At 44.3% G+C, this 24,699-nt stretch overlaps 1 protein-coding gene across 2 annotated transcripts in view; it reads left to right on the top strand.

Annotated features, from left to right (window-relative positions):
• The window catches only part of LOC144826433 (transient receptor potential cation channel subfamily M member 7-like), a 1,864,676-nt gene that overhangs the window by 1,643,494 nt on the left and 196,483 nt on the right, over nucleotides 1-24,699 (top strand). For both annotated transcript variants that reach the window (XM_078684758.1, XM_078684759.1), the window contains one exon: nucleotides 19,211-19,494. In XM_078684758.1, coding sequence (XP_078540884.1) covers nucleotides 19,211-19,494 — 284 coding nt within the window. The remainder of the gene's footprint in view (nucleotides 1-19,210; nucleotides 19,495-24,699) is intronic.

Here is a 24,699-nt window from a genome sequence, read left to right as displayed (position 1 = left end):
AGAGTGAGTGAGCTCCAGGCCCTTTCTTGTACTCCACCTTTCCTTTCCGTCCATCCGGACAAAGTGGTGCTGCGTACCAAACCTTCTTTCCTGCCCAAGGTTGTCACGGCCTTCCACATCGGGCAGTCTATCACCTTGCCAACCTTTTTCCCGCCACCGCACCCCTCTAAAGAGGAAGAGCGGCTCCACCGTCTGGACCCAAAACGTGCACTCTCATTCTACTTGGATCGCACACGCCAGTTCCGGGTGGATGACCAACTCTTTGTTGGTTACGTGGGCGCGAAGAAGGGTAAAGCGGTGCACAAGAGGACCATCTCCCGGTGGATCATCTTGTGTATCCAGGCATGCTACTCCTTGGCTAGAAAGGAGCCCCCTGTTGGATTACGGGCTCATTCCACCCGAGCCACGGCAACTACAACTGCCCTGGGCCGGGGTGCGCCCTTACAGGATATCTGTCAGGCAGCTACGTGGGCATCGCTGCACACGTTTGCAAGACACTACTGCCTGGACAGTCAAGTCCGGAGGGATGGCTTCTTTGGCCGTTCCGTCCTCCAGGACTTTCTGGTGTGATTATTGGTTCGCAGACCCACCACCGGGGTTGGTATTGCTGGGGTATCTATACTAAGGTAAGGAATCTAATACTAACGTGTCTCTTTCAGATGCACGATATATCTGTAAGAGACATTAGTTAGTATTAGATTCCTTACCGACCCGCCCATCCTCCCCGTTCTGCGAACCAATATCTAGGGTTAGGGTTGTCCCCTTTCAGGGCACTAGTTTCAATGGCACCAGTGTTGGTTTTTAACATGGCTCTGCGTTTCTGGCGCGGAAAAGCTGTGTCTAAGAACTGCGTCAGCATGCGGAGGCGGCGTCTAAGTACTCCGACGACGTCATCACGGCGCCCACGACGCCGACGACGGACGCGGAGCCGCAGACGACGCCTACCGACGCGCAAGGGTACTGCTACGCAAAAATTTCCGGATCCAGTCTGACGCCTGGGGATATTCTAAGGTAAGGAATCTAATACTAACTAATGTCTCTTACAGATATATCGTTACACAAGTAGTAACTTGTGCAACAGGCACGAGAGGTGGAGAGAGGCGAGAGGCGGCGGTTGTAGCTCCAGCGGAGGCGGCTCTGGCAACGGCTCTGGCGGCAGAACTAAGCGGGACAAGCACCACCCAGCACCGAGCACCGAGCGGTGAGCGGGAGTACAGTGGGGGAACTGTGAGCCATAGCGCCATAGAGTGGGTGCCGCAAGTGCCGCGAGAGCCGCGGGTGCGGGAGCCGCGAGTGACACGAGTTCCACGGGTGGTGTTGCAAGTACCGGGGAACTACCGCGGAAGTGCTGCAGAAGTGCTGCGGGAGCGGTCGGGAGTGGCCGCGGACGTTGCCGCGGGTGCTGTAAGTACCGCGTGTGCCAGGTGTGTTGCAATGTCGTGGAGTCCGGATACTATGCCCTGAGATTTTTGCCTGATTTCTTTGATTTCCTTGATTTCCCGCCATAGAGCTGAGAAAGCTCAGAAAGCCAGACACTTATCAAGCAACCTAGCCTAACTAAATAACTGCTAAATAACCACTATACTGCTAATCTCACATCTCCTAAGAAGGCATTCTGACACTTATGGTTTGATATTGGATTATTGGTGCTGGGTGGAGCTGGTGGCGGATGAGCTTGAACCTGACGATCCTGCTCCCCTGCCTCCTGTTTCTGTATTTTCCTTTTTCGTTTTGGTGGCTCCTTTTTGGTGGCTCCTTGGTAGGCTTTGTTTGTGCCCCCCCACCCCCTGGGCGTGGAATGAGTGGGTTTGAGCCAGAGGCGGTGACAGCGGCCCCAAGCCACAAACCCTGAGCCCTGAATTCCAGACATCGATTCTACAACGTCCGGTGCATCCATTGTGGTTGCTAATTGCCGGTCCCTGGTTGCAAAGCGAAGAGAGGGGAGGGGAGAAGCGGTTGAGCTGCCGTGTGAGCCGCAAGTTGTGAGTCGTGCGACTCGCGGGGGCCTGCGGGGCTCTGACCCGCCCCGGAGAGGAGTCGCGAGGGGGTTTAGAGGAACATAGCGGGTTCTTTCTATATTCTTCCCCCAAACCTACACCTATTACTCGAACGCACATTTGTGAAAATACAACCAAACCAGCAGCAAAGTAGCAACAGTAATACCAACAACATTAAAAAACCTAATTAAGAAAGGAAGCTACTAGAAGATGCGTTCTGGTAAAGAAAGAACTGTGGGCTCCCCTAAGAAACTAACTCGAAGAAAACAAGTATCCAACTCGCAAAAAAAGGCCTGTGTTAAAGCGCAAACAAAGGGGCCTACTCAGTCGTTAATTTCACCAATAGCAAGGATGTTTGAAAGATCAACAAAAATCCCCCAGAAATTTGACTTCATGAAAGACCCTACAACTGTACTTATGACTGTGCAATCCGAGCAAGATCTAACATTATTACAGTCCCCACTCAAACCAACGAACGGAATTAAAGGGGGTTCGGACCTAAACATTGAAGTGGGAGTTGACATAGTTGCCAAGTTTGACGAAAACTGAGAGGGAACAGACCTACAACTAGAACATCTAGAACATCCATTGCATAAAATACTTACGCCAGAGACGATAAGTAGAACAGTGGAAAGCGCAGTAAGCCTAGAGGATTCCAATCACTCTAACATTACACAGGTAGCTTTTAACGAATCCGCCCCGACACCGTTAGAGGCCAATGTGGTCATAAAAAAGAATCAAACTTATATATCTAATGAAATGCTACCTAAATCAGGGTGCCGAAATGCCAACGAAGGAAAAAAGTTTGTCCAAGTATTAGGAAACCAACATACAGACGTAAACGGACGACTCATGGTGCAAAATTACGACTCACAAGAATCAACTGAGCAGGAAAACACTATCCATCTACAGACCACAGCAAATACAATTACTGAAATAGGAACCACAATACTACCATTGTCTGCAAATGGTTTTGCAACCAAAAAACAACTGTCAGCTGCAAATGGATCGACAATCATAAAGGAAAGCGCTCCTATCAAATGGAGTGCTCCACTGTCAAATTACGCATCGGTAATTACACACAAAGATATTTCCGATATCAAAAGAAACGATGAAGTTAACAACAGCACCTCAAGAATCAAAGATCTAAATCTTGAACACAACTCAAACCAAACAGATAAAATGGACGCTGGAACAATATGGGATATACACTATCAAACATCAGTATTAACTCTGGAAGCTTTAGCAGCACAGTCAAATAAAATGGACATTCAAATAGACATTTTGGGTCTTATGGCCAATGCAGTTGCAGGAATTGAGAATAAACTAGCCGACCTAAATAACTTAATAATAAAAGTACAAAAGGAAAAAGTGCCAACATGCATAGAATGCATATGTGCTCCAATAATAAACAAATTAGTACTTATACCGGAAGTTGTAAGCACAATATTGGAGGATACCAAAGAAGCTATTTATAAAAGGAAAGTGGAAAATGGTAAGGAGGATGGATACCAAACTAATAAAAGGGAATCAACCCCAGAAAACAAACATGAGCAATTAATAAAATTGCCTATTTATGATAGTCAAGCAAACACAACCCATGATGCAAGTGAAAATAAAGCAAGTAAAAAACCAGGAGACTTGCCAAATAAACAGAACAAAGAAGACGAGGACTCGGTGGCTTTTGAATTAACAAAAAGACAAAAAAAGAAACTGAGGAAAGCAAGAAATAGTGGTAAATAAGGAAGGCTCTACGCATACTGAAACTGAAATAGTGAAACCCCACAAAGAAAGAGCGAGAACTCCAGAACCCAAATATTCCAGAACCACAGATACCTTAGAACAAAAGAACAATAAGAAAAACTCACTACACGGAGGAGTCAATGGGACGCCCCAAACAAAAGCGGTAAAAAACTCTGAAGGAGAGGACAAATATTATGATATCTTCTCTAAACCATCCGCCCTTAGTTCCAAACATAGACCGACCAAAAAAAATATCATTATTGTAACTGAAACTTCCGACCAAATCTCCTGGCCTTGTGAGGTCGAACAGAAAATAGAACAGGAAGCACAAACAATAAACAAACTTATTGCAAACGGCTGTATAATAAAAGATCTTACTCTTTCTGGAATCCAAAGCGACCAAATCCAGAGTATGACTAAGGAAAATATCGAAACGCCAACTCGGGAGTCTTGAACCGTATTGTACAATGAGAATGACAAACAAAATCAGATGCGTCCACCAAACCAAAATCTGACCAAGTAACATGAAAAAAACTCGTCCAGTCCACCCAGAACTTGTAACAAACAAGATGTTCACCCTGAAAGGAAAGGAATGGGGACTATAGGAGTAACTTTAAATGGTTCCAAAGGAAAAGAAACAACTGACGATTTGACGTATGAAAAATGCAGGACAATCTAGTCATTGTAAGAAGAGGTCAGAGTAGGCAGATTACTTACACAGAAAACGGAAGATCAAGGAAAAAAATAAGTGACACAATGCCCCATAAAAAAAAGGACCATACAACTAGTCCTAAAACTACTTTATGAATCAAGAGGACCACACAATATTCTAAGCAAAGGAAACATCCTCCGGTTAATGAAAAACTTACCAACTCTTGAGAGGATATCAACAAAAGACATTAAAACAGTGGGCTTTCAGCCAAATTCAGAAGGTACACTGCCACTAACACTGATAACAGTACCCACCAGACCAATAGCGAATTCTATCCTGAAAGAGCATGGACGTTTTCGTGACTGGGGTATATTAATAAGCCAACTTCCGCCAAAGGTCTGTCCGACACCCCTTTTAAATACTGGAAGCAATACAAATAAATTCCACTCTGGTGAAAGTAACACCGTTTTCTCCATATTAAAAAATCCCTTGGGAAAAATAAATCATGAAGCCAAATCCTGCTCTGTCCTGTTAGAGAAAGAGGCCAGAAAAAAGGCAAACGAACACTGGATTATGGCATCCCTCCACGGTATAAAGGAGCACTGACAAACTTTACCGCAAGAGCTACTGCAAGAAAAGCCTAAGCCCTCTTCTAAACTGAAAATATGCTCATGGAACATAAATGGGATCTGTGGACAATGGAAGGAAGCGCAAATTCATGGATTCTCAACTCAAAACCACATAATACTACTCCAGGAAACATGGACAATAGACCCATTTAGTGACAGAATCTATGGTCGATAAAATAAGGATAAATCTCATAGATCGATGGGAAAACATTACCCACAGAGTAGTCGCCGATAATACCAAAACAATAGGCGAACAAAGGAGGAAAGGGGCGGAAAGTAAAAAGAGCGGAGCCAGAGAAACTCACATCTTTCTTCCACACACTGTAAGGAAACTCAGATGTACACGAAACAGGCTAAGGAGACAGTTAACGAAGTCTCCGCTCAACAAAGAAATAGTTGTTCTACTGAGCAATACAAACCGTAGCTTAAGGAAACTGATTTGGAATGAAAAGAGCAAAGCCAGACAAGATCTGTGGACAAAAATATTCCATGCGAGTACATTAGCAAACTCAAGGGAGTTCTGGAGATTAATGAATGGCCTAGCAAGACCAAACAAACTTGGGATTGGAACCCGTTTATCAGAAGGAGAATGGGTGACGGTTCTTGAAACACATCTAAATCCAAATAAACCGACTCAGATACAATGTACTTCCGATGCAAGTACCACAAAAGTCAACGAAGTAGGTGATGGTGAGATTTTAATAACCAATAGTCAAGTGGCAGGATTGATAAAAAAGCAAAAGGATGGTGTCCCGGGTCTGAATGGCATCCCTTTTGCACTTTTCAAAGAAGCGCCCGATTTCTGGTCAGTTTACCTTACAGTTGTTTTTAACGAAGTGGTCCAGAGTGGACAACTCCTGAAATCATGGAAAGGATCACTTATAACACCCATATTTAAGAAAGGAAACTGGCAACAGCCAGAAAACTATTGCTTATTACTTTACAGGACACGGATGCTAAGCTGTTTGCTGGAATTTTAGTGACAAATCTAACTGACTGGGCAAAAGAGAATCAAGTATTACCCCCAAACCAAACAGGCTTCGTCAAAGGCCTGGGTACGACAACAAATCTTTTAATATTATCAATATTAATTGAAAAAGCAATTTTAGCTAAATAACCCTTATATCTGTGTTTTGTAGATTTTAAATCTGCCTTTGACTGTGTTGATAGAGAACTGTTATGGAAAAAACTTACCAAGCAAAGTATACCAGAAAAGCTGCTAAAGATGATTAAGCTCTTGCACTCTGAAACTTGGGTTAGGGTGAGGACGGGTAACGGCTCAACATTAACCAAAATAATTCCTACATCAAGTGGTCTTAAACAGGGATGTGTGTTGGCTCCCTTACTTTTTAACTTATTCTTAGCTGTTCGTAGCACTGAGTTAAAGGCCATTAACGCCCACCCCCCAAGGTTAGCTCAAAGTCAGATATCCAGCCTATTATACGTGGATGATGTCATACTCTTAAGTCATACCAAAGTGGGAATGCAACAACTTATTGACGGCATCTCTCAGTATTCTAAGGTAAATGGTATGCACATAAACGAAGCCAAGACCAAGGTGATGGTAATTTAAAAAAATAGATGACTAAATCACGCACACAAATGGATCTTGCAAGGGAAAAAATTAGAGCGAGTAGCTGATTATAAATACTTGGGAGTAACTTTCAACGATAACGCCAACTTCGAGACTCAAAAACTCTATTACAAGGAAAGCAAACTCCCTAGTCGGTGAATTTAGAACAATCCAGAAAACCATTGGAGACTTGTCTTATCGCCCCTTATTAAAAACAATTGCAGCAAAATTACTGCCTACTTTAACATATGGCAGTGAGGTGCTCAATGGGAAAGACGCAGAGATCATCAACACCTCGGCTGCCAAAACATATAGAATTCTATTTTCTCTCCCAAGGAACGCCTCACAAGCCCAAGTGAGATTGGAATTTGGGCTAAACAACCAATATTATGCAAGGAAAGGGCACACAATGAAAGTGTGGAACAGATTAAAAAACGATCAGGACAACGAAATGTCTCGTCTACTGTGGCAAGAATTAAGAAATAATAGGAATCTAACTGCCAGCTCCTATTTAAATATAGCAATCGACGAGTTTGGTATAACACCTATCTGGAACACCACCGTTGTGCAGGAGAGCTTAAAAAAACAGTAAATAAACTTACTGACTATCTCTCCTTGATAAAGGACAAAGATAATTTTGTTAAAAGAAAGCATGCCTGGCCGATTGTGAACGGATTCAAGAAAAAAAAGATTCAAACCTACCTGGAAACTTCATGGTCGAAAAAAATAAATAAATAATTTTATGAACGCTAGGTTTGGCTATTTTCCAGGCTCATGCCACTTGGCACCATGGAAAAGATCAAATGATAACTGCCTATGCAGGCTATGCAAATCAGGACACGAAGCCATCCTACACTTATTGTGTCTTTGTCCGGATCTGGAAGCTGAAAGAAAAAGTACACTTAAGAAACTGTTTAACGTACGTGGTGTAAGGACTTGTAGGCAGGCTTTAATGGCAAGCTTAAATCCAGAAGACTTACCAATTAATTCAGCTTTCGTTAAATTCCTTCACATGGTTCAGAAAAAGTTGGAAGTCTGTGCTTGATTAAATTACGGGCAGTGTGAATACGAACCTACGGAATTAACCCAAAAAATTATTTTAAATGATTGACTAACATATCACCTTGGTAATTAATTAAGATTTATGAAAATTATTTGAACATATGGATTGTTTTAGTATTTTAATTTGCGCTGCAGCTGTGCAGGCAAAAATTTGGGCACTGGAAAAACGGCGCTGGGCTCTGGGGTGCACACACCCCTCCTCTAGCCAAAAATCACTGGCCCCCTCGTGGCAGCTGCCTGCAATCTCGCAGGGCAGCTGGAAATGGCACTGGCACCACTGTGCTGTGTGAGCCCCCCTGGGACTCTGTAACTTACTTGTGCAACGTTGCAGCTGCCCACTGTCAGGTGGGGCAGCTGGGGAAAATGGCCCTGGTCCTGCACGGGAACTCATCCGGTCTCCAGGCTGGTGCAGCACACGCGGGGCTCTCCCTTCACCACGGGAGTCCCGCGAGGCTCAGCTGCCGTCCCCCTGCTCTCTTCACCTCGACACCCTGGGAGGCGTGGTAGGCTCCTGCCCTCCTTCCTCCACTCAGCCCGGCTTCTCCTCACTTCACCCAGGCCCCCTCCTGGGACCCAGGACTTAGATGTGAAGCCAGCGAGGCTCCGGGTTCCTCCTGTGAACGTCCCTTCATGGGGTGGGCTCCCGCTTGGGTCCTCTGGTTTGGCGCCTCAATTCCTGGTGTGCACAGAGGCGGGGTAGACTCCCACTCTTCGGCACGACTCTGCATCGCTCTTCTCTGGGTCACAAATAGGCAGCTCTGCCTGGCTTCCGGGTCAACGCATGATCGCGGCAGCCGTTTCTTCTTTCCTGCTTCTCCTTCGGCGGTGGCAATACGGGGAGGCTCCCGGTTTGAATAAAGACACTTGTGGGGTGGGCAACAGCTCGAAGGCACCGAACGCGGGGTGAGCACCTGCTGTTGAAGTATGCCAAAAATGCTGAAAACGCGGAGTGGCCACCCGCTCCCACCGGCAGCTCGGGGGAATCCCCACATTGAGGTTCCCTTGATAATCACTGCAGCAGCGCGCTACGTGTCGCCAGCTCCACTTCCTTAGGGTAATTAAAATAAAAGTGCTCACGGGGCGCTAGGAAGCAGCAATAATAAAGAGTCCTTGGTGCTGGGGAGACCACAGCAGTCCGCACCCAGGCAGGCCAGCACGCAGGGACACCCAAGAAGCTGCAGTTGGGTCCCCCGGCGGTCCCTCCTGGCAGAGGGTCCCCTTCAAGTAAGCACAAGCACAGAGCAACTTCATGGGGTCACAGCCCCTACATTTATACCACATTTTCCTTTGTGCGTGTTACAGGGCATGGGGAACCAGATGCAACTGGTTCAGGGAGGAATTGGAGCACTTTGTTTTCCAAGCTCCTCTTCCCCTTTGTCAGGTGGGGTCTAGGTGATCAGACACCCCACAGGGGGCGGAGCCCGCATTGTAAAGGGCAGGCACACTCCTATACAGGGTCAGGGGATTACTCCTCCCACTACTCCAAATGTAGATGTCCCATTGAGCCTAGTGCTGACTCACCCTTCCTCTCATGGAGCCACACACACTTCACCAGCCCCTGTCACTCAAAAGCCAGACATGCAATTCACATCAGGCAGGCAGACACATAGCACACAGAAATGACAACTTCTAAAAGTGGCATTTCTAAAATAGTTATAATAAATCTGCGCACACCTTTGCGTAGCATTTATTATCAATATTCCAAACTTGACCACGCTGCGCCTCTCATATCAGGGATTACCACTGAAACACTTAACAGGGAATCCCCAATGCATTCCTATGGGAGGCAGCCCCACGGTAGTGAGAAACCAAAATGGCTGTTTGTCACTACCAGAACATGTCACACACTTAAGGTACATGTCCTATCTTTTACCTACAATGCACCCTGCCTATATGGCTATCTAGGGCCTACCTTAGGGGTGACTGACATGCAGTAAAAGGGGGGTCACGGACATGGCACACACTTTAGGTGTCACGTCACAGTGGCAGTAACACTGTGCGCACAGGCCCTGCAATGACAGAGGCCTGAGATAGGTTTGCAAGGCTACTTTGGTGGGTGGCGCAATCAGCGCTGCAAGCCCACCAGTAGCATGTAATTTACCAGCCCTGGGTATATGGGATACCACTTTATAAGGGACTGACAGGTAAATTAAATATGCCAAAACAGATGTAGACCAATCTTACCATATTTAACACAGAGTGCCACTCACTTTACACTGTACAGCAGTGCTAAAGTGCCCAGAGGCCTAAAACCATCAACACCATGTCAGAAAAAAAGGCTAGGAGAAAGGAAAAAGTTTATGGAAATCCCTGCAAAAAGGGCCAAGTCCAACAAATGTATAATTTTGTATACCACATATTTCTCTGGGTAAATGGAGCATCTGGGAGAAGGTAAACCAGAAAATGATTACAGTGTAAAGTTAAATTAATTCAAAATACTGAATAAAAAAATCTGTGATAATGCCATGTTGAGGTTGTGTCTGCTATTAGTGAAAAGAATGTTGGATCAGTCAGTTTACAGAATGGAGGTAATTTCATATACTATCTCACTGCTGAGATTGTGTATATGGATAGTGTGGACACACATTCTGTCTTGACCTCTTTTTAATCACATACAGCAATGAAACAATTGATACAGCCTCACACACAGATTCTAGGGCAATTCAATGACATGTAGGTTATTATCGACTAGGTACTGCGGCGGGACCCTCCGAGGGATAGCGGACATCTTGGGAGGACGGTAGGGTGCGGACTAGCTGTTTTGCATTCCTCGCCCCCAGCACTACATAAAACGCGCTGCCTCTCGGCGCAGGCTGACTACCAAGGTAATCTTGTATCCCTAAGCGGGAAAGCCGGGGAATTAGCACAGGCCGCTTCAACTTTTAACTTTTTAAACTGCTCTTTTATAGCACGATTTGCACTTTACACTTGCCACATCCAAACTTACCGTCTTCTCCTCTCCACCCTCGAACCCTGGTCCCCGCAGACGACTAGGTACTGCGGCGGGACGCTCCGGGGGATAGCGGACATCTTTGGAGGATGGTAGGGTGCGGACTAGCTGTTTTGCATTCCCCGCCCCCAGCACTACATAAAATGCGCTTCCTCTTGGCGCAGGCTGACTACCAAGGTAATCTCGTATCCCTGAGGCGGAAAGGCCGGGAATTAGCACAGGCCGCTTCAACTTTTAACTTTTTTAACTGCTCTTTTATAGCACGATTTGCACTTTACTCGTGCCACATCCAAACTTACCGTCTTCTCCTCTCCACCCTCGAACCCTGGTCCCCGCAGGCGACTAGGTACTGCGGCTGGACGCTCCGGGGGATAGCGGACATTTTGGGAGGACGGTAGGGTGCGGACTAGCTGTTTTGCATTCCCCGCCCCCAGCACTACATAAAACGCGCTGCCTCTCGGCGCAGGCTGACTACGAAGGTAATCTTGTATCCCTGAGGTGAAAGCTGGGGAATTAGCACAGGCCGCTTCAACTTTTAACTTTTTAAACTGCTCTTTTATAGCACGATTTGCACTTTACTCTTGCCACATCCAAACTTACTGTATTCTCCTCTCCACCCTCGAACCCTGGTCCCCGCAGACGACTAGGTACTGCGGCGGGACGCTCCGGGGGATAGTGGAGATCTTGGGAGGACGGTAGGGTGCGGACTAGCTGTTTTGCATTCCCCCGCCCCTCAGGGTATAAATGTCATCAATCACTCGACCGCGCAGCGGACGAGCACAGCGGGCGCGCCAAAGGCAAGCCCATCTGCGCCCATCCGCGCCAGTTCGTTGCCAGGCGCCAGGCAATATTCCAGTGCCCCCATTAGTGAGGCCTATAACCCCACGGCTAATGTGAAAATCACCTACTCGAGGCAAGAGCTTCTAAATCTTGCCAGCCATGGTGACAGCCAGGAGGGCTCTAACATCTTGCCCATCCATTGTAAACATCAGTTCCCCTCTAATCTTGAAGGATCTATTTCCTGTCCCCATTGTAAATTCTATAGTCTTCACGAAGGCACCAGTACTCCCCTCTCTGTTCCCCCAGCCACGGAGGAATCCCATGCCGATCATAGATGGACAGCATTTTTGGCTAACATGCGCTCCCTTCCTAAGCATGCGACTCACATCTGGGACCTTTTGACTTCCTTGAAACCAGACCTTGGGTTTCTCACAGAAACATAGATTAAAACTACCTCCGCCCCAGCCATAGCTATAGCCCTGCCGGATGGATATAGGATCCTTAAATTAGATAGACCCAAGAAAAGGGGGGGTGGGATAGCCATCGTATATAAGGACCCCATCAAGGCAACCATACTAGACCAACACATGAACACAGATCTAGAAGTTATCGTATTTAGGCTAGATTTACATCCTCAACTCAGCTGGAAAGGCGCACTTGTATATCGTCCCCCCGGTCCTACTGCCATGTCGCTTAATACTCTCTCTGAGCTTATTGCACCCCATGTCATGTCCTCTAATACATTTATCCTATTGGGAGATTTCAACATCCACAGTGAAAATAGCCTGGATCAAGAGACCATGCACTTCGTTGGAGAAATATCCTCCCTTGGTCTGATCAAGAAAAATAACGGGCCTTCACATAATGCAGGGCATACCCTTGACCAAATACTATCAAACTCCTCCGACCTAATATATAAACAAACTCTACCATTAATTTGGTCGGACCATTATATGATTACTTTTGACTTAGTAGGGCCCAGAGCGAACGTACCAAATAAAAAACTTGGAGTACGCAGCTATAGGCAATAGCATAAACTTTCGCCAGCGTCCTTTGCAGAAGCATTCCATGCCTTCTCACACCCTGCTGATAGAACAGTTGAGGAGCACCTTAAACTCCTTCATGAGGCCACCATTGCTACCCTAGATGCCACCATACCTACATAAAATGCTGCCACTTTGGCACGCCGGCCCCAAGCCGCCTGGTTTACCCAAGAATTGAAGGTAGAAAAAAGCACGTGTAAAGCATTGGAACGGACCTGGCGCCGATCTAAAGCAATTTCAGAAAGGGACGGCTTCAAAGAGAGACAGAGGATATATCACAAGAATCTTAGAAACACTCGGAAGAAATATATCGCTTCTCAATTGGAGCAAGCTGACAACACTTCTAAAACACTTTTCCAGATTCTCAATTCCTTAGTTAATCCTGAAGCCTGCAATCCTGAAGACGAGCCGTTGCAACTACTTTGTGAGAACATCGCCAGCTTCCTAACGCAAAAGATTGAAGATATTTACGTCAAATTTTCCCCTTGTGGTCCCCGAGAGCCAGATATAGTTACCCCTCTACCGAGTTCCCTGGCGCATGCCCAGTTCTCCCTAAAATCGTTCCCCCTCCTTACTTCAGGATAAACCGAAACCCTGCTTAAATCTGCCAAGTCAGGGTCCCCTAAAGACCTTATTCTGGCAAAAATTGCTAAAACTCTTGCGTCTGAATTGGCCGGACCCCTGGGGGTAGTTTCTTAACATCTCAATTAGTGAGGGCAAACTTCCAAAGCAATGGAAAGATGCACAAGTTATGCCTATTAGGAAGAACCCTAAATTACCACCGGACGTGATCACAAACTACCGCCCTATCTCCCTGCTCCCGCTCTATAGTAAACTGTTGGAGAAACATATTAACAAGCATCTCTCCTCCTTCGTGGAGATCTCCAACTGTCTGGACTATTCCCAGTCAGGATTTCGACCTAGGTATAGTACGGAAACTGGAATCAAACAAGGAAGGGCACCTACCCTGTAATTTTAGAAAGGGGACCTACAAGAGGTCCAAACCACTTTATATTACACTCTGAACCGTGGGTGGATGTCTCTAGAAAGACCAAACACATATGTATTGTCAAATCTATTTATTAGAAATTCATTATTTGCATTTTCATTTTATATTTTAGTATTCTTATTTCCCCGTCTACCTGCCCTAGATTGATGTGGGGTCCCCCGTCCTTTTGATAGTACGGAAACTGCCCTGGTCAAGGTTTTAGATGACATTAGATTGCAAGCGGACGGGGGTCGAGCAGTTATTTTGGTACTGCTCGACCTATCCGCCGCCTTTGATACCATCTCGCATCAGATTCTTTTGGACAGACTGTGCAATATAGGCATTCAGGACACAGCCTTGGAATGGCTGACTGACTTTCTCAGGGATCGGACCCAAACAGTCAACTTGGGCCCCTTCAAAGCAAAAACCACTCTGGTCACGAAGGGAGTCCCTCAGGGATCTTGTCTTAACCCCACCCTTTTTAATATTTATATTGCCCCTCTGGCTGTCCTGCTTAGGAAGATCTGGTTTATCCCGGTCTCCTACGCAGATGACACACAGCTGCTTCTTGCCTACGATACCGATACCCCCAACATTCATGAAATATTCTCTGAAGGAATGCTCAAAATTAAGGCATGGATGAACCTAAATTTTCTCCAGCTTAATACAAGCAAAACTGAAATCATGCTGTTTATGGAGGCAGTCACCAGCTGGTCCCCGAGCTGGTGGCCGAAAGAACTAGGTGCAGCTCCAACCCCTAAACCAGTTGTAAAAAACCTAGGGGTTCTTGTTGACAATAAGTTAAACATGGAGGAACACATAGCATCCACGAAACGGTCCTGCTTCCATGCCCTCAGCCTCTTACGGAAAGTCTTTCACTTCCTCCCCCTTAATACCCGTAAGACCCTGGTACACGCACTGGTACTAAGTCGGCTGGACTTTAGTAACGCGCTTCTTATCTCAGCGAAAGACTCCGCCTTACAGGCCTTGCAGGTGATCCAGAACACAGCAGCCCGATTGATCACCAATGCCCCCTGCCGCTCTCCCTCCCTTCCCCTTCTTCACAAACTGCACTGGCTCCCGGTTCGCTAAAGAATTCACTTTAAAATCTGCTGCTTAGTCTTCAAAGGTCTCCACCAGCTTGGTCCATCATACTTATCAAATAAATTGACAGTATACATGCCCTCGCGCAAGCTTCGTTCGGAAGGTAAAGGCCTATTAGTTATCCCCCGGTTCAAGAAAACCAAATGGGGAGGTAAAGCCTTCTCCCACCTTGCGCCCAAATTGTGGAACCAACTCCCGGAGACGCTGTGATTAACCCATAATTACCTCAGTTTCAAGAAGAAGTTGAAGACATTCCTGTTCTGAGCTAGTCGACTTTACCTACACAGTCTTTTAGCGCGGAGATACCCCATGTGGGGCGATTCATGCGCTTTATAAATGAGACAAATAAATAATAAATAAAAATTATCGTGACACATTTATGGAGCTACAGATTGGCCATTGAAGCAGCATGTCCCTTCTTCCTTGGGAGAATACCTATCACTGCACTTGGGACTTAAGACTCAATAGATCCTTGTGCCTGCTCCAAATGGAAGAGAGTGAGAGCTCAAGATATTTTTTTTAAATTACATGCTAAAGTGTAAGCCATGATTTGATAACTATAATGACTAGCTCTCAATCACACTATGTATGGTAGAGTTTATAATCTTGATTAATATCTGCATAGTGAGTAAGGTACACTTTGCAGACTCATATAATACTTTAAGTCCTTATTATAAGCTGTGTGGAATCCTTTGCGGAGATTCCTAGTGGGCAGAATTACTGTTACCGGCCAATACATTTGTATTGAATCCCGCCTATCAGTTAAATTAGTCAGAATGGGGAATAACTGCGGCACACAGAATTTCAGAGTGGAATTCGACATTGTATTTCCTATTCCAAGGGGTTTAATGCTCCGAATTTACCACCTGCTCTGAACAAGTGGTAAATGGAAGCAGTGACCTCTCTGTGGAGCAGTGTTGGAGGCATGGGTGCTGAGAGAGAAGAGAAAGGAATAGTTTTAGCAGGGGTTAAAATTGCCTGCTTCTCAGTGTTGAACTTGAACTGGTGGTTGCAGGTGGGGGCACGGCACTTATTTTTGGGGGCCAGCTTTCATTTTTCCACATCACATATTTACCAAGAGACTAAAAGAGAAAAGCAAACAGATCGACAGATAGCGCGAAAGATGGCAAAGCCGCCACAAAGGATGAAAGCAGGAGCCTACAAGAGCGAGAAAAAGGGGCAGGGATTTACCTATGAAAGGCGAGTGTATACGCTGAAAACGTAATTACCTGTGGTGAAGCCCAACAATAGATTTTTGGTTTAGTTTGTTGATTTTTTTATTACATTCGAAACCACGTTTTCTGGAGGAATTATGCCAGGGTGTATATATAGAATACAATCTACTCGATAGCAAGTTTAGCTAAGAGTTAAATTAATACATTTCAGAAATTGAAGTTGAGGGTTGGCTTCTGCAGAATGGATCTTTCACATGCTAGTACCTATTGTCATTAGATATACAGCAGTTCAGATCTGGATTCAAAAAGTAGTTCATCCTGGTCATACACCTTCTTGGATGTGCATTGAGCAGGCTCTCTCTTTTCCTCTTCCGGTTTCTTCATTTTAACTACGTCTTCCCTATCTATCCTTTTTTCTCGTGCTATTTTATTGGATACCGTTGCAGCTGTTAAATTGGTCGATCAGAAAATGGCAACTCCGATTCATAAATCTAGGTGGTCGTCTATGTGGCGTAATCCCCGAATAAAGATTCTTATTGACCCCCACTAATTCAATATTGGTCTTCCAAAGGTATTACGCTGGTCCGTCATCTTTATGACTCCAATGATGACCCGTTACCTTTTTCTTCTTTAGCTAGGCAATTTTCACTATCTAATTTGGATTTATACACTTTCTTGAAAATTAAAGTCGCTCTTGCCAAAGTGCGTCTTGTTCCTAACTCCCCTTTGATTACTTTATTTTCCTTGTGGCTTAAGTCTGGCCACATTGCTTCACGCATTTATAAATTTTTGACCTCAACGTCTTCAGACTCATGTACCATTGCACAGCAAAAATGGTCTCATCACTTTGGTACGGAGTTAACTGATCATTTGTCGGCGGACACCTGGCAATTGATAGGTCCGTTCTCTTTGGGCAATAAAATTGCTCCTTCTTTGTTTCAATCCAAATTCTTCTCCATCAACCTTCTTCATTGGACTCCTAAGCGGCTTTGTTCTCTTCATTTAAAAGATGATGATTTATGTTGGAGTTGCGGCTTGGCGGTGGGTGACTATCCACATGTGTTCTATCATTGTTCCCTTCTACAACCCTTTTGGATCTTATTCATAAACATCTTATGTTAATTTTTCGAATAAAATTTTCTCTTCCTTTCCTATGATCTTATTGTGACCCTTGGCTTCTCGGGAGCCTCTGCCGTTAGATACCTTAGATATGCAATTGTTGGATCTTTTACTTACTGTGGCAGTTAAGGTGATTCTTATGGATTAGAGGCCTTTCGCTCCGTGTCTTATCACACATGGTGGGCATGGGTCTCCTTCTTGAGAAGTGCACACACTTCTGTGGATAGAGCTCATCTCACTCCCACTATTTCTTTTAATGTATGGAGAACTTTAGATAATTATATGGATTTGGCCTCACGGGGGTTGGTTGACCAATATCCCTTTGTGACGTCTGACTGACCGTTGTTTGTAGTGTTTTATTTTGCTGCGCCATCAAGAGAGATCCTTCCTTTCCCTATTTCTTCTTTCTTCTTTTCTTTTTCCTTCTTTCTTTTCTTCTGTCCTGTTCCCTCTTCTCTTTTTCTTCTCTCTTTCTGTTTTGTAAATAATTATGCCATTCATGGGTTTCTATGATTCACTACTGCCACTCTGCTCCTTGACCTTCATTTTGTTTTTATAGGCATGAGTTGTGGCAATTTATCTACTGTTAATGATGTATTCTACCGAACTGGTGGTTTTTTCCTTATCTTTTATTTTGGTATCATTATGAACTGTACCTATCTGTTTTTGTCTTTTTAAAATCCTAATAAAATTATTGAACTCAAAAAAGTAGTTCATCCATCACTGAGTAGAAGAGTCGTCAGATTCGCTTCTACTTAACCTAAAACTTTGAAACCAAAACTACCTAAAACCTTCATTGAAGTCAATTTTCCCTCTGCATCGTTCCTCGAAATACCCCCTTACCCGGCCCCACTGCCCCACCTCTGTTACCTGCACGGACAGCGGCTGTTGGCAACAAAGGTTGGTGATACATAGAGAAAAAATGCTCATATGGCAAAATGAAAACCTGTACTGCTACTAGTGTTTGGTATACTGCTATCAAACAAATCAAACAATTTATGTGGCAAGTATCCATAAACATTGCATGTTTAGATTATCTGGGATAGTTATCCTTTATAGTGGTTTAATTTGAGCTTCACTGCTTTCTCTTTGCGTTAGCACCACCCAGCCTTTTTGAAACCTTCTTATGGCTAAAGAGTGAATGAGTGTTCTTATGGAAGAGCCCATCTTTAGATTAAGTACCCAAAAAGATTAAAGGGTCTCCAATTGTCTCTCAAGATTTACAAGAGTTTAAAATCCTCAGTTGCCATAGGAATTTAAAAGCTGTGCTTGCGATTTAATGGCTGGAGAGAGTAAAGAATTGTGATAAAGCAGGGTGAGTGAAGATGGTAATCGTTATCTCAATGTGATGATGTGATGGCCTTTGATTTTTGTTGTCGGATGGGTACAAGAAAGGACAATCCTGTCGTGCAAAGAGCTAACCACTGTTATGCCACCATTTTCCAGGTAACTAACTCTCATGCAGCTATACCTCAACTTGGCTTTATTATCCTGACTACTACAGCTTGAAGACATGTTTTCCTATAATTACAGACAAATCTCTTAAAACCAAGTTATGTTAATTAGCACTCATGGAGACATCTAAGCAAAGTTAATTTGAAACAATTAAATTGACATGATGTTTATTTTAATAGCATTAATGATGGAAAGGTCCAAACTGTTGCATTTCTAGACAAATTGTTAGAGTGGTGCTGCCAGTCTTGTAAAATTCACTGTATGCAATAAAGAAAGGGACACATTTTGGTACACAGATGCCTAACTGTGTCCTCTTGGTAAGCAAAATCATTGATATTGAAATGCCTAAGGGGGGGTGAACATGATCTAACATTTGGATCACTGTAAAAAGCTGTGTTTAACCTTCTTAAAGATCTCTGTTATCATTATATATTTTCTGGTGAGGTTATACCCTAGATGTTCACCATTGGCACGGCCTAAGTCCTCCATAGCAAACACTCCACCTTTCTTTCGTAGCCCCTAGTTACATAAGTAGCTTTTCCTCCTAAATGAACAACTGACTGTTTAATTTCCACATACATATTCTCAAATAGTGAGGCGACCTAAGCTAATTTTGTCACCTCTATTTCTTATATAATGTTGGAAGTAATTGAACAGTTGGGGTGGGGGCCGGGATAAAGCCAGGCTGCCTGATCTACTGCTATGGTAAAGGGAAACGAGCTTTGAATCACATCCTCAGCTCAACATGCTGTGAGTCTGGCCAAATCTTTTAATCTCATGCCTAATCTTTTAGTATCTGGTTGTCTATTAAAGTGCTCTGTTGCCCTCAGACCATGTTTACACTTCACGAAACTGTAAAAGTTTGGTCGCTAGTGAGGAATACATCTTCAGATCTGCACTATATTACATTGCTACCATTGTACATTCACTTCCTTTGCAGGTGAACTGGTCTCTGTGTACCGCCTGGAGGAGAGCTCCCCCGGCATCTTAAACAACAGTATGTCTTCATGGTCGCAGGAAGGACTCAGTGCAAAGATTGAATACATCAGCAAAAAGGAAATGGGAGGAGGTTTACGACGAGCTGTTAAGGTTCTGTGCATCTGGTCAGAAGATAACATCCTTATTGCAGGGAGGTTGTACATCATCAAATCGTTTCTTCCTGAGGTTGTCAATACCTGGGCAGGCATCTACCAAGGCAACACTGTACTACATCTTTGTCTCAGAGTAAGTGTTTACACCTAAAGATGTTATCATGACGCTAAAAGATGCCAATTGCGATTACCATTGGTATATGTTGTGTTTCTACTCGGTAAAAGTTCCTTTCACAATCATTTCTTGCTATTAGATCAGAGGCTGCAAAATTCCTGATCAGTCTCAGAAATATAGACTTGTAGAATGCTGGTGCCACTTAAAAAATTGTTTCAAAAAATGCTGTTCATACAACCGGAGAACTTATGAATCACTGACTGCAGGATAGCACTCCTGCCCCCATTTTTTAAAGTGCAATAAAAGCATTAATATTCTTACTCACATGTGGACCAGTAACTCGTGGTCAAGCCCATTTAAACTTGCAACTAGCCTCCATCCAATTCATGCTCTTGGTGAAATGCTGGGAAACGGTGTGTGCAAACAATATTTCTGCCCATTTGTATGTGGGTATTTATCAATTATTCTTAAACTTCCCTCTCCTTTTACTCAAAGCTCAGGCCTGGTGGTAGGTGGAAGCATACCCCACTAGGAGTTTGAAGCAGACACACTTTCACTGGTATGTTCCCTACTCAGGAACATTTTGGATTTGTTTTAGGAAGTCAATTAAAGTTTTATCACCCGTACATTTACCAGTATCGTGAAAGTGACCTAAATTTGGGAATTGAACTGTCAGTACTTTATTGTTTAGTTCACACATAGCATCATAAAGAGCAGCCAAAAGTCAGATTGTTTGAACAGATCTGAGAATGGGACCCTGATGTTCAGACGGTTAATTTAGAGACAAGTTAGGGAGAGGTATGGCAGTGAATGTGTCCGTCACACCACCCCTACTATTAGATTGTTTCCTTCTTCAGCTGCACACTCATTGTGTTAAGACTCTGTGATCTTTGTGCCTGCTTTAAATAACACAAAAAGGTCATGCACCTCGGTTATTATTACAAATGCTATATCTTTTTTCCCCACTTATGGTTTTACTCTGTTCCCCAAGAACTATGCTGCTCCTGCTCCATCCACAATTTCAAGTAGTCTTTCCTCAGTGTGACAGAATGTGGGTCTACTGGTCTAGTCCTAGATTGTGTTTATTGTTTGCATGCTGGCCAGGGCAGAAGAAGACCTTGTGTCACCTTCCCTGCAATTTTCACTAATTGTTTTAAGGCAATTAATGGTAAATAAATGTGGATTGTCTCCCTCCAATCATCGTAGCTGATTTCATCCAATGTTATGATTGGACCAAGAAGTTTTTGTTACATAACAATAAATGGGATATTTTTAGAGCACATCTCAGTGGCCTATTGGTGCTATTGAGAGAAAATAGATGAATGTTATTCCTCAACTCAATTGCATTCCTTTTGTCACCCTCAACAGAATGAAACGCTGAGTGGGCCTGCCAAAATTCGAGCCTTTGACCACAGAGTCAAAAGTAGGGTCCTGCAGTGCCACCAAGAGTGTCTTTCTACAGGTTTCTTTCCCTTTGAGTGGGGGATGGCACTGCCACCTAGTCTATTAGGAACCATTGTTTCTGTATGTATGTGTAAGGTATTTCTAATGCATGAACATAACCAAAACAGCAGTGGAGTGGTGAACGTAGTAAAAGACAAGCATAAAGTCAACGAGTGATAGGAGAGGAAGCTAGTTCGTTGCCTGTTTATGAATTGTGTGTGATGTAGTGTTCTTTAAAGAGGTGAGTCTTCAACTGTTTCTTAAATTAGAACAGTCTTTTGGGCGGTCCTGATGAATATGGGGATGATGCCCCAGATCCTGGGTGCATAGATGGCAAAGGCATGCTATCTTGTTTTTAATTTGTAATACTTCTTAGGCAGAAGTTTGCAGGTGTGCAGAGAACTACCAGATGTGGCACACTTGTCTGCAAGATAAGAGGGGTTCCTAGTTATGATGGCTTTGTAAATGATGCAGCTGGTTTTGAAGACAGCAAGAGAAGATTTGGAGTTCCATCAGTGTGATGATTCGATCATCAGAACAACGCTGATGCCTGAGGCCTGAAGCTTAATGCAGCATATGCACTGTTAAACATTAAGGGACATCTTGAACTATTTCCATACTATTCGAAACTATATATGTGAGGTTCTGTAGGGCTGTGGAGTGCTGGATATACTTAAACCAAACATCTGTAAATTTACAAAAGGAAATGCTTCCGACAATCCCACAAAAGTAATGTAATTTATGAAACGGTCCTTACATTCGTTTTAGGGTAGCATCAGATTTTTATTTTTTATTTATGGAAATATTTTTTTAATGGTTTGTGCACACTAAAAATCAGAGGACTAAGAGGCGCCGTATTTTTTATAAACAAGGCCGACTTTTTTTTTTATAAACAAATTTTATATTAGTTATCACCAAAGAAAACAAAATATCATAACCATAAACATGAACAATGCTCCCGGTTCTTAGTCTTGTTTCTCTCCATCCCATATTCACAGTAGTTTCTGTCACAGACTGGGACATCTCAGCACTAAACATACACAAGTCGCTATTCTCCACTGCACCAACCAGGATTCAATTCTTGGGCTCTCTGGTTACAGACACAGAGTTTTTTTAGCCACGCCTTCGACCCCACCCCCAACATCACTCACCCCGCCCCATTGCACATACCGTCACAGTTCCCACACTTTTTCTGATGCACTTCGACCATTGACTATTACTGCCTTACAGAAAATAATATTTTATCAATACATGGTAACATCTGTTTACTGTATTTGTGTGTTCTGCAATATACTGGCTCATGACAGGAAGCCACTGTGTAAACCTGGTGACAAATTTAACTTAAGGATTGTATTTAATACAACCCCCTACACTGATCATGAGAAACTCGGAGCAGCGCATTGTCATAAATTACATTACAAATCTCCAAACACACCTTTCGCCTCACGTCTGTGCCAACTGGTGTCTCTCACTATAAGGGTGTGAGGGCACCTATTGTGCAAAAATTATTTTGGTAGCATTTTGGACACACTGGAGGTGCCAAAGTGCTAGATCCCAGGAAGGTTGCACATTAGTGAGGCTCTAGGGATCAGTAGGGACTATCGCCTGCAATCCTGAACTAATTGGATGCATCTTCTAGCAGGAGGTGCCCAAACCAATCTGGCAATTCTGGTTCACTAAAATGTTGGTCCCTTCGGGCAGCTGGCTGCAGAGATGGAACACGTGTGGATCTGTGTACCCTGTAGGAGAGGTGGTACAGCCTTGGTCCCACTGACATGGGGATGTATGAACCCTGTGGGTAAGCGGGGATCTTGAGACAATCGAGGCTACAGCCTGCCTGAACGCCCATCTGTGACAATGCTCTTAGGAAAGTGAGACCTGGGAGAAAGGTCAGCCATCTGAGGAACTGGTGCTGCACTCAATTGGCCATAAGGGCATTATTGTATCAGGACTGGGACACCTGTGGCAGAGGGGGATCACAAACAGGGACATATTGGCATGTGCTTCTTGGGCCTATCTGGACTTATGGGTACGGCTGTGACTCCCACTAAACCTGGTGCTGCACTGGCCTGCTTGTGCCTTTCCTCTTGCAGGGACGAGCCATGTGGTTAACAAAGGGCAATGAGACCCATTGTTTGGCCAACCTGTCTTCTGGGGGCTTGCTTGGGGTTTTCAGCCCTGCGCAGCATAAGTGACTTGCCAACGCCTGAGGCACCTGATAGATGCTCCGTATTGTTGTGTTCAACGTGGATGAGCAAGCAGCGTGCCTCACTACTTGGTCCTATTGATACCTGTGACAAAAGGGTGTTGCTGTATGCTGATTATATAAATGAGTTGTGATGCCATATTTCAATGGCACACTCAGTTGTGGAGACCATTGATCCTTGATATCAGTATGGTGGCTCCCAACTCCTAGTGACCTGCCTCTGAGATCGGGCTCTACATCGCAACATAAGACGATGAGGAAGGTGGCCAAAAACAGTTGCTCTTAAAGTTCGAGTCCAGAGGGTGCCGTAGCTGCTCATGTACATGAAGACTAAAATCACATGACAATGCTACTCAAATCCATGCAACAGAGTCTCAACTATATTGACCAAAAAAATGACTCTTTAACTCCCAGAATAGCTCTCATCCTCCAAAATATACAAACAGGAACAATGCTTGCCCATGGCTAAACAACGTATTCCAGACATTGAGTTCTGTTTGCAGGACAGGATGGAAAAGCTCCTCATCATGGAGAAAGTCCTGAACTTGCTCAGGGTCAAGAATGAGGACTTGGAGGCTAGGTCCTGATGCAACAATCTTCGCATTTTGGGTATACCTTATCCATCAACATTCAGAATGGAAACCTACATTGAAGATCTTCTGTCTACAATGTCTGGAGCAGAAAATCCGCACCATTACTTTGCAGTAGAATGCTCTCATAAGTCCCTGGCCCCTCGCCTGCTGCCGGGTGAGGCAGCGTACCCCATCACAGCCTAGCTGTTCAATTTCCATGACAGAGATACAGGGCAATATGTAGGTGGCCAAATACCGGCCGGTAACGGCCGTTACCGACCGGTATTTGTAGTTTCAGATGTAGGGGGCCAGATAATTACCGATTCTGTAAATTTACCGAATCTGTAAATTACCGAATCGGTAAATGTACAGAATCGGTAATATGGGATGTAGGTGGCACTGGAAACAGTCACTTAGGAATTCGTTATTTACCATGAAATACTATTGCATGGTAAATAACGAATTCCTGTGTACATGCACATCTGTGCATGTACACCTGTGCCATGTGGCACACATACATGCCATAATCAGGGGTGCATCAGGGTGTCAAAGTGACACCCTGTCCCCCTTGACAAATCGGTAATTTTACCGAATCGGTAATTACCGATTCGGTAATTGCCATGGCCCATAGGAATCAATAGCATTTACCGAATCGGTAAATACAGATTCGTTAAATACCGATCGGTAATATTCGGTATTTACGATTCGGTAAATGCCATTTACCTACATATGGCCCACAGTCCCTAATATGTTGTGCGCATGCGAGGAAACAAAAAAGAAAGGCGCACTTAAAGGAGAAGCAATTGAGGGGCAGACTTATATATAGACAGACGGACGGCCAGCCATACCTCCATAGAGATGGAGTAAGTTACTCCATCTCCAGGACGGAGGGACCTCCTGTCAAATTTATAAATTGCCACCAAGCAGGCAGTCATTTATTAAGCACTGACAGGACCTGTCTTCCGGCAGTTTCTGTGCATGCATCTCATTGTTTGGTGCAAG

The sequence above is a fragment of the Lissotriton helveticus genome, chromosome 3_2 (assembly GCF_964261635.1).
Source record: "Lissotriton helveticus chromosome 3_2, aLisHel1.1, whole genome shotgun sequence".
NCBI lineage: Eukaryota > Metazoa > Chordata > Amphibia > Caudata > Salamandridae > Lissotriton > Lissotriton helveticus.
Note: the sequence above shows the minus strand (reverse complement) of the source record. Positions and strands in the feature narration are given on the sequence as shown.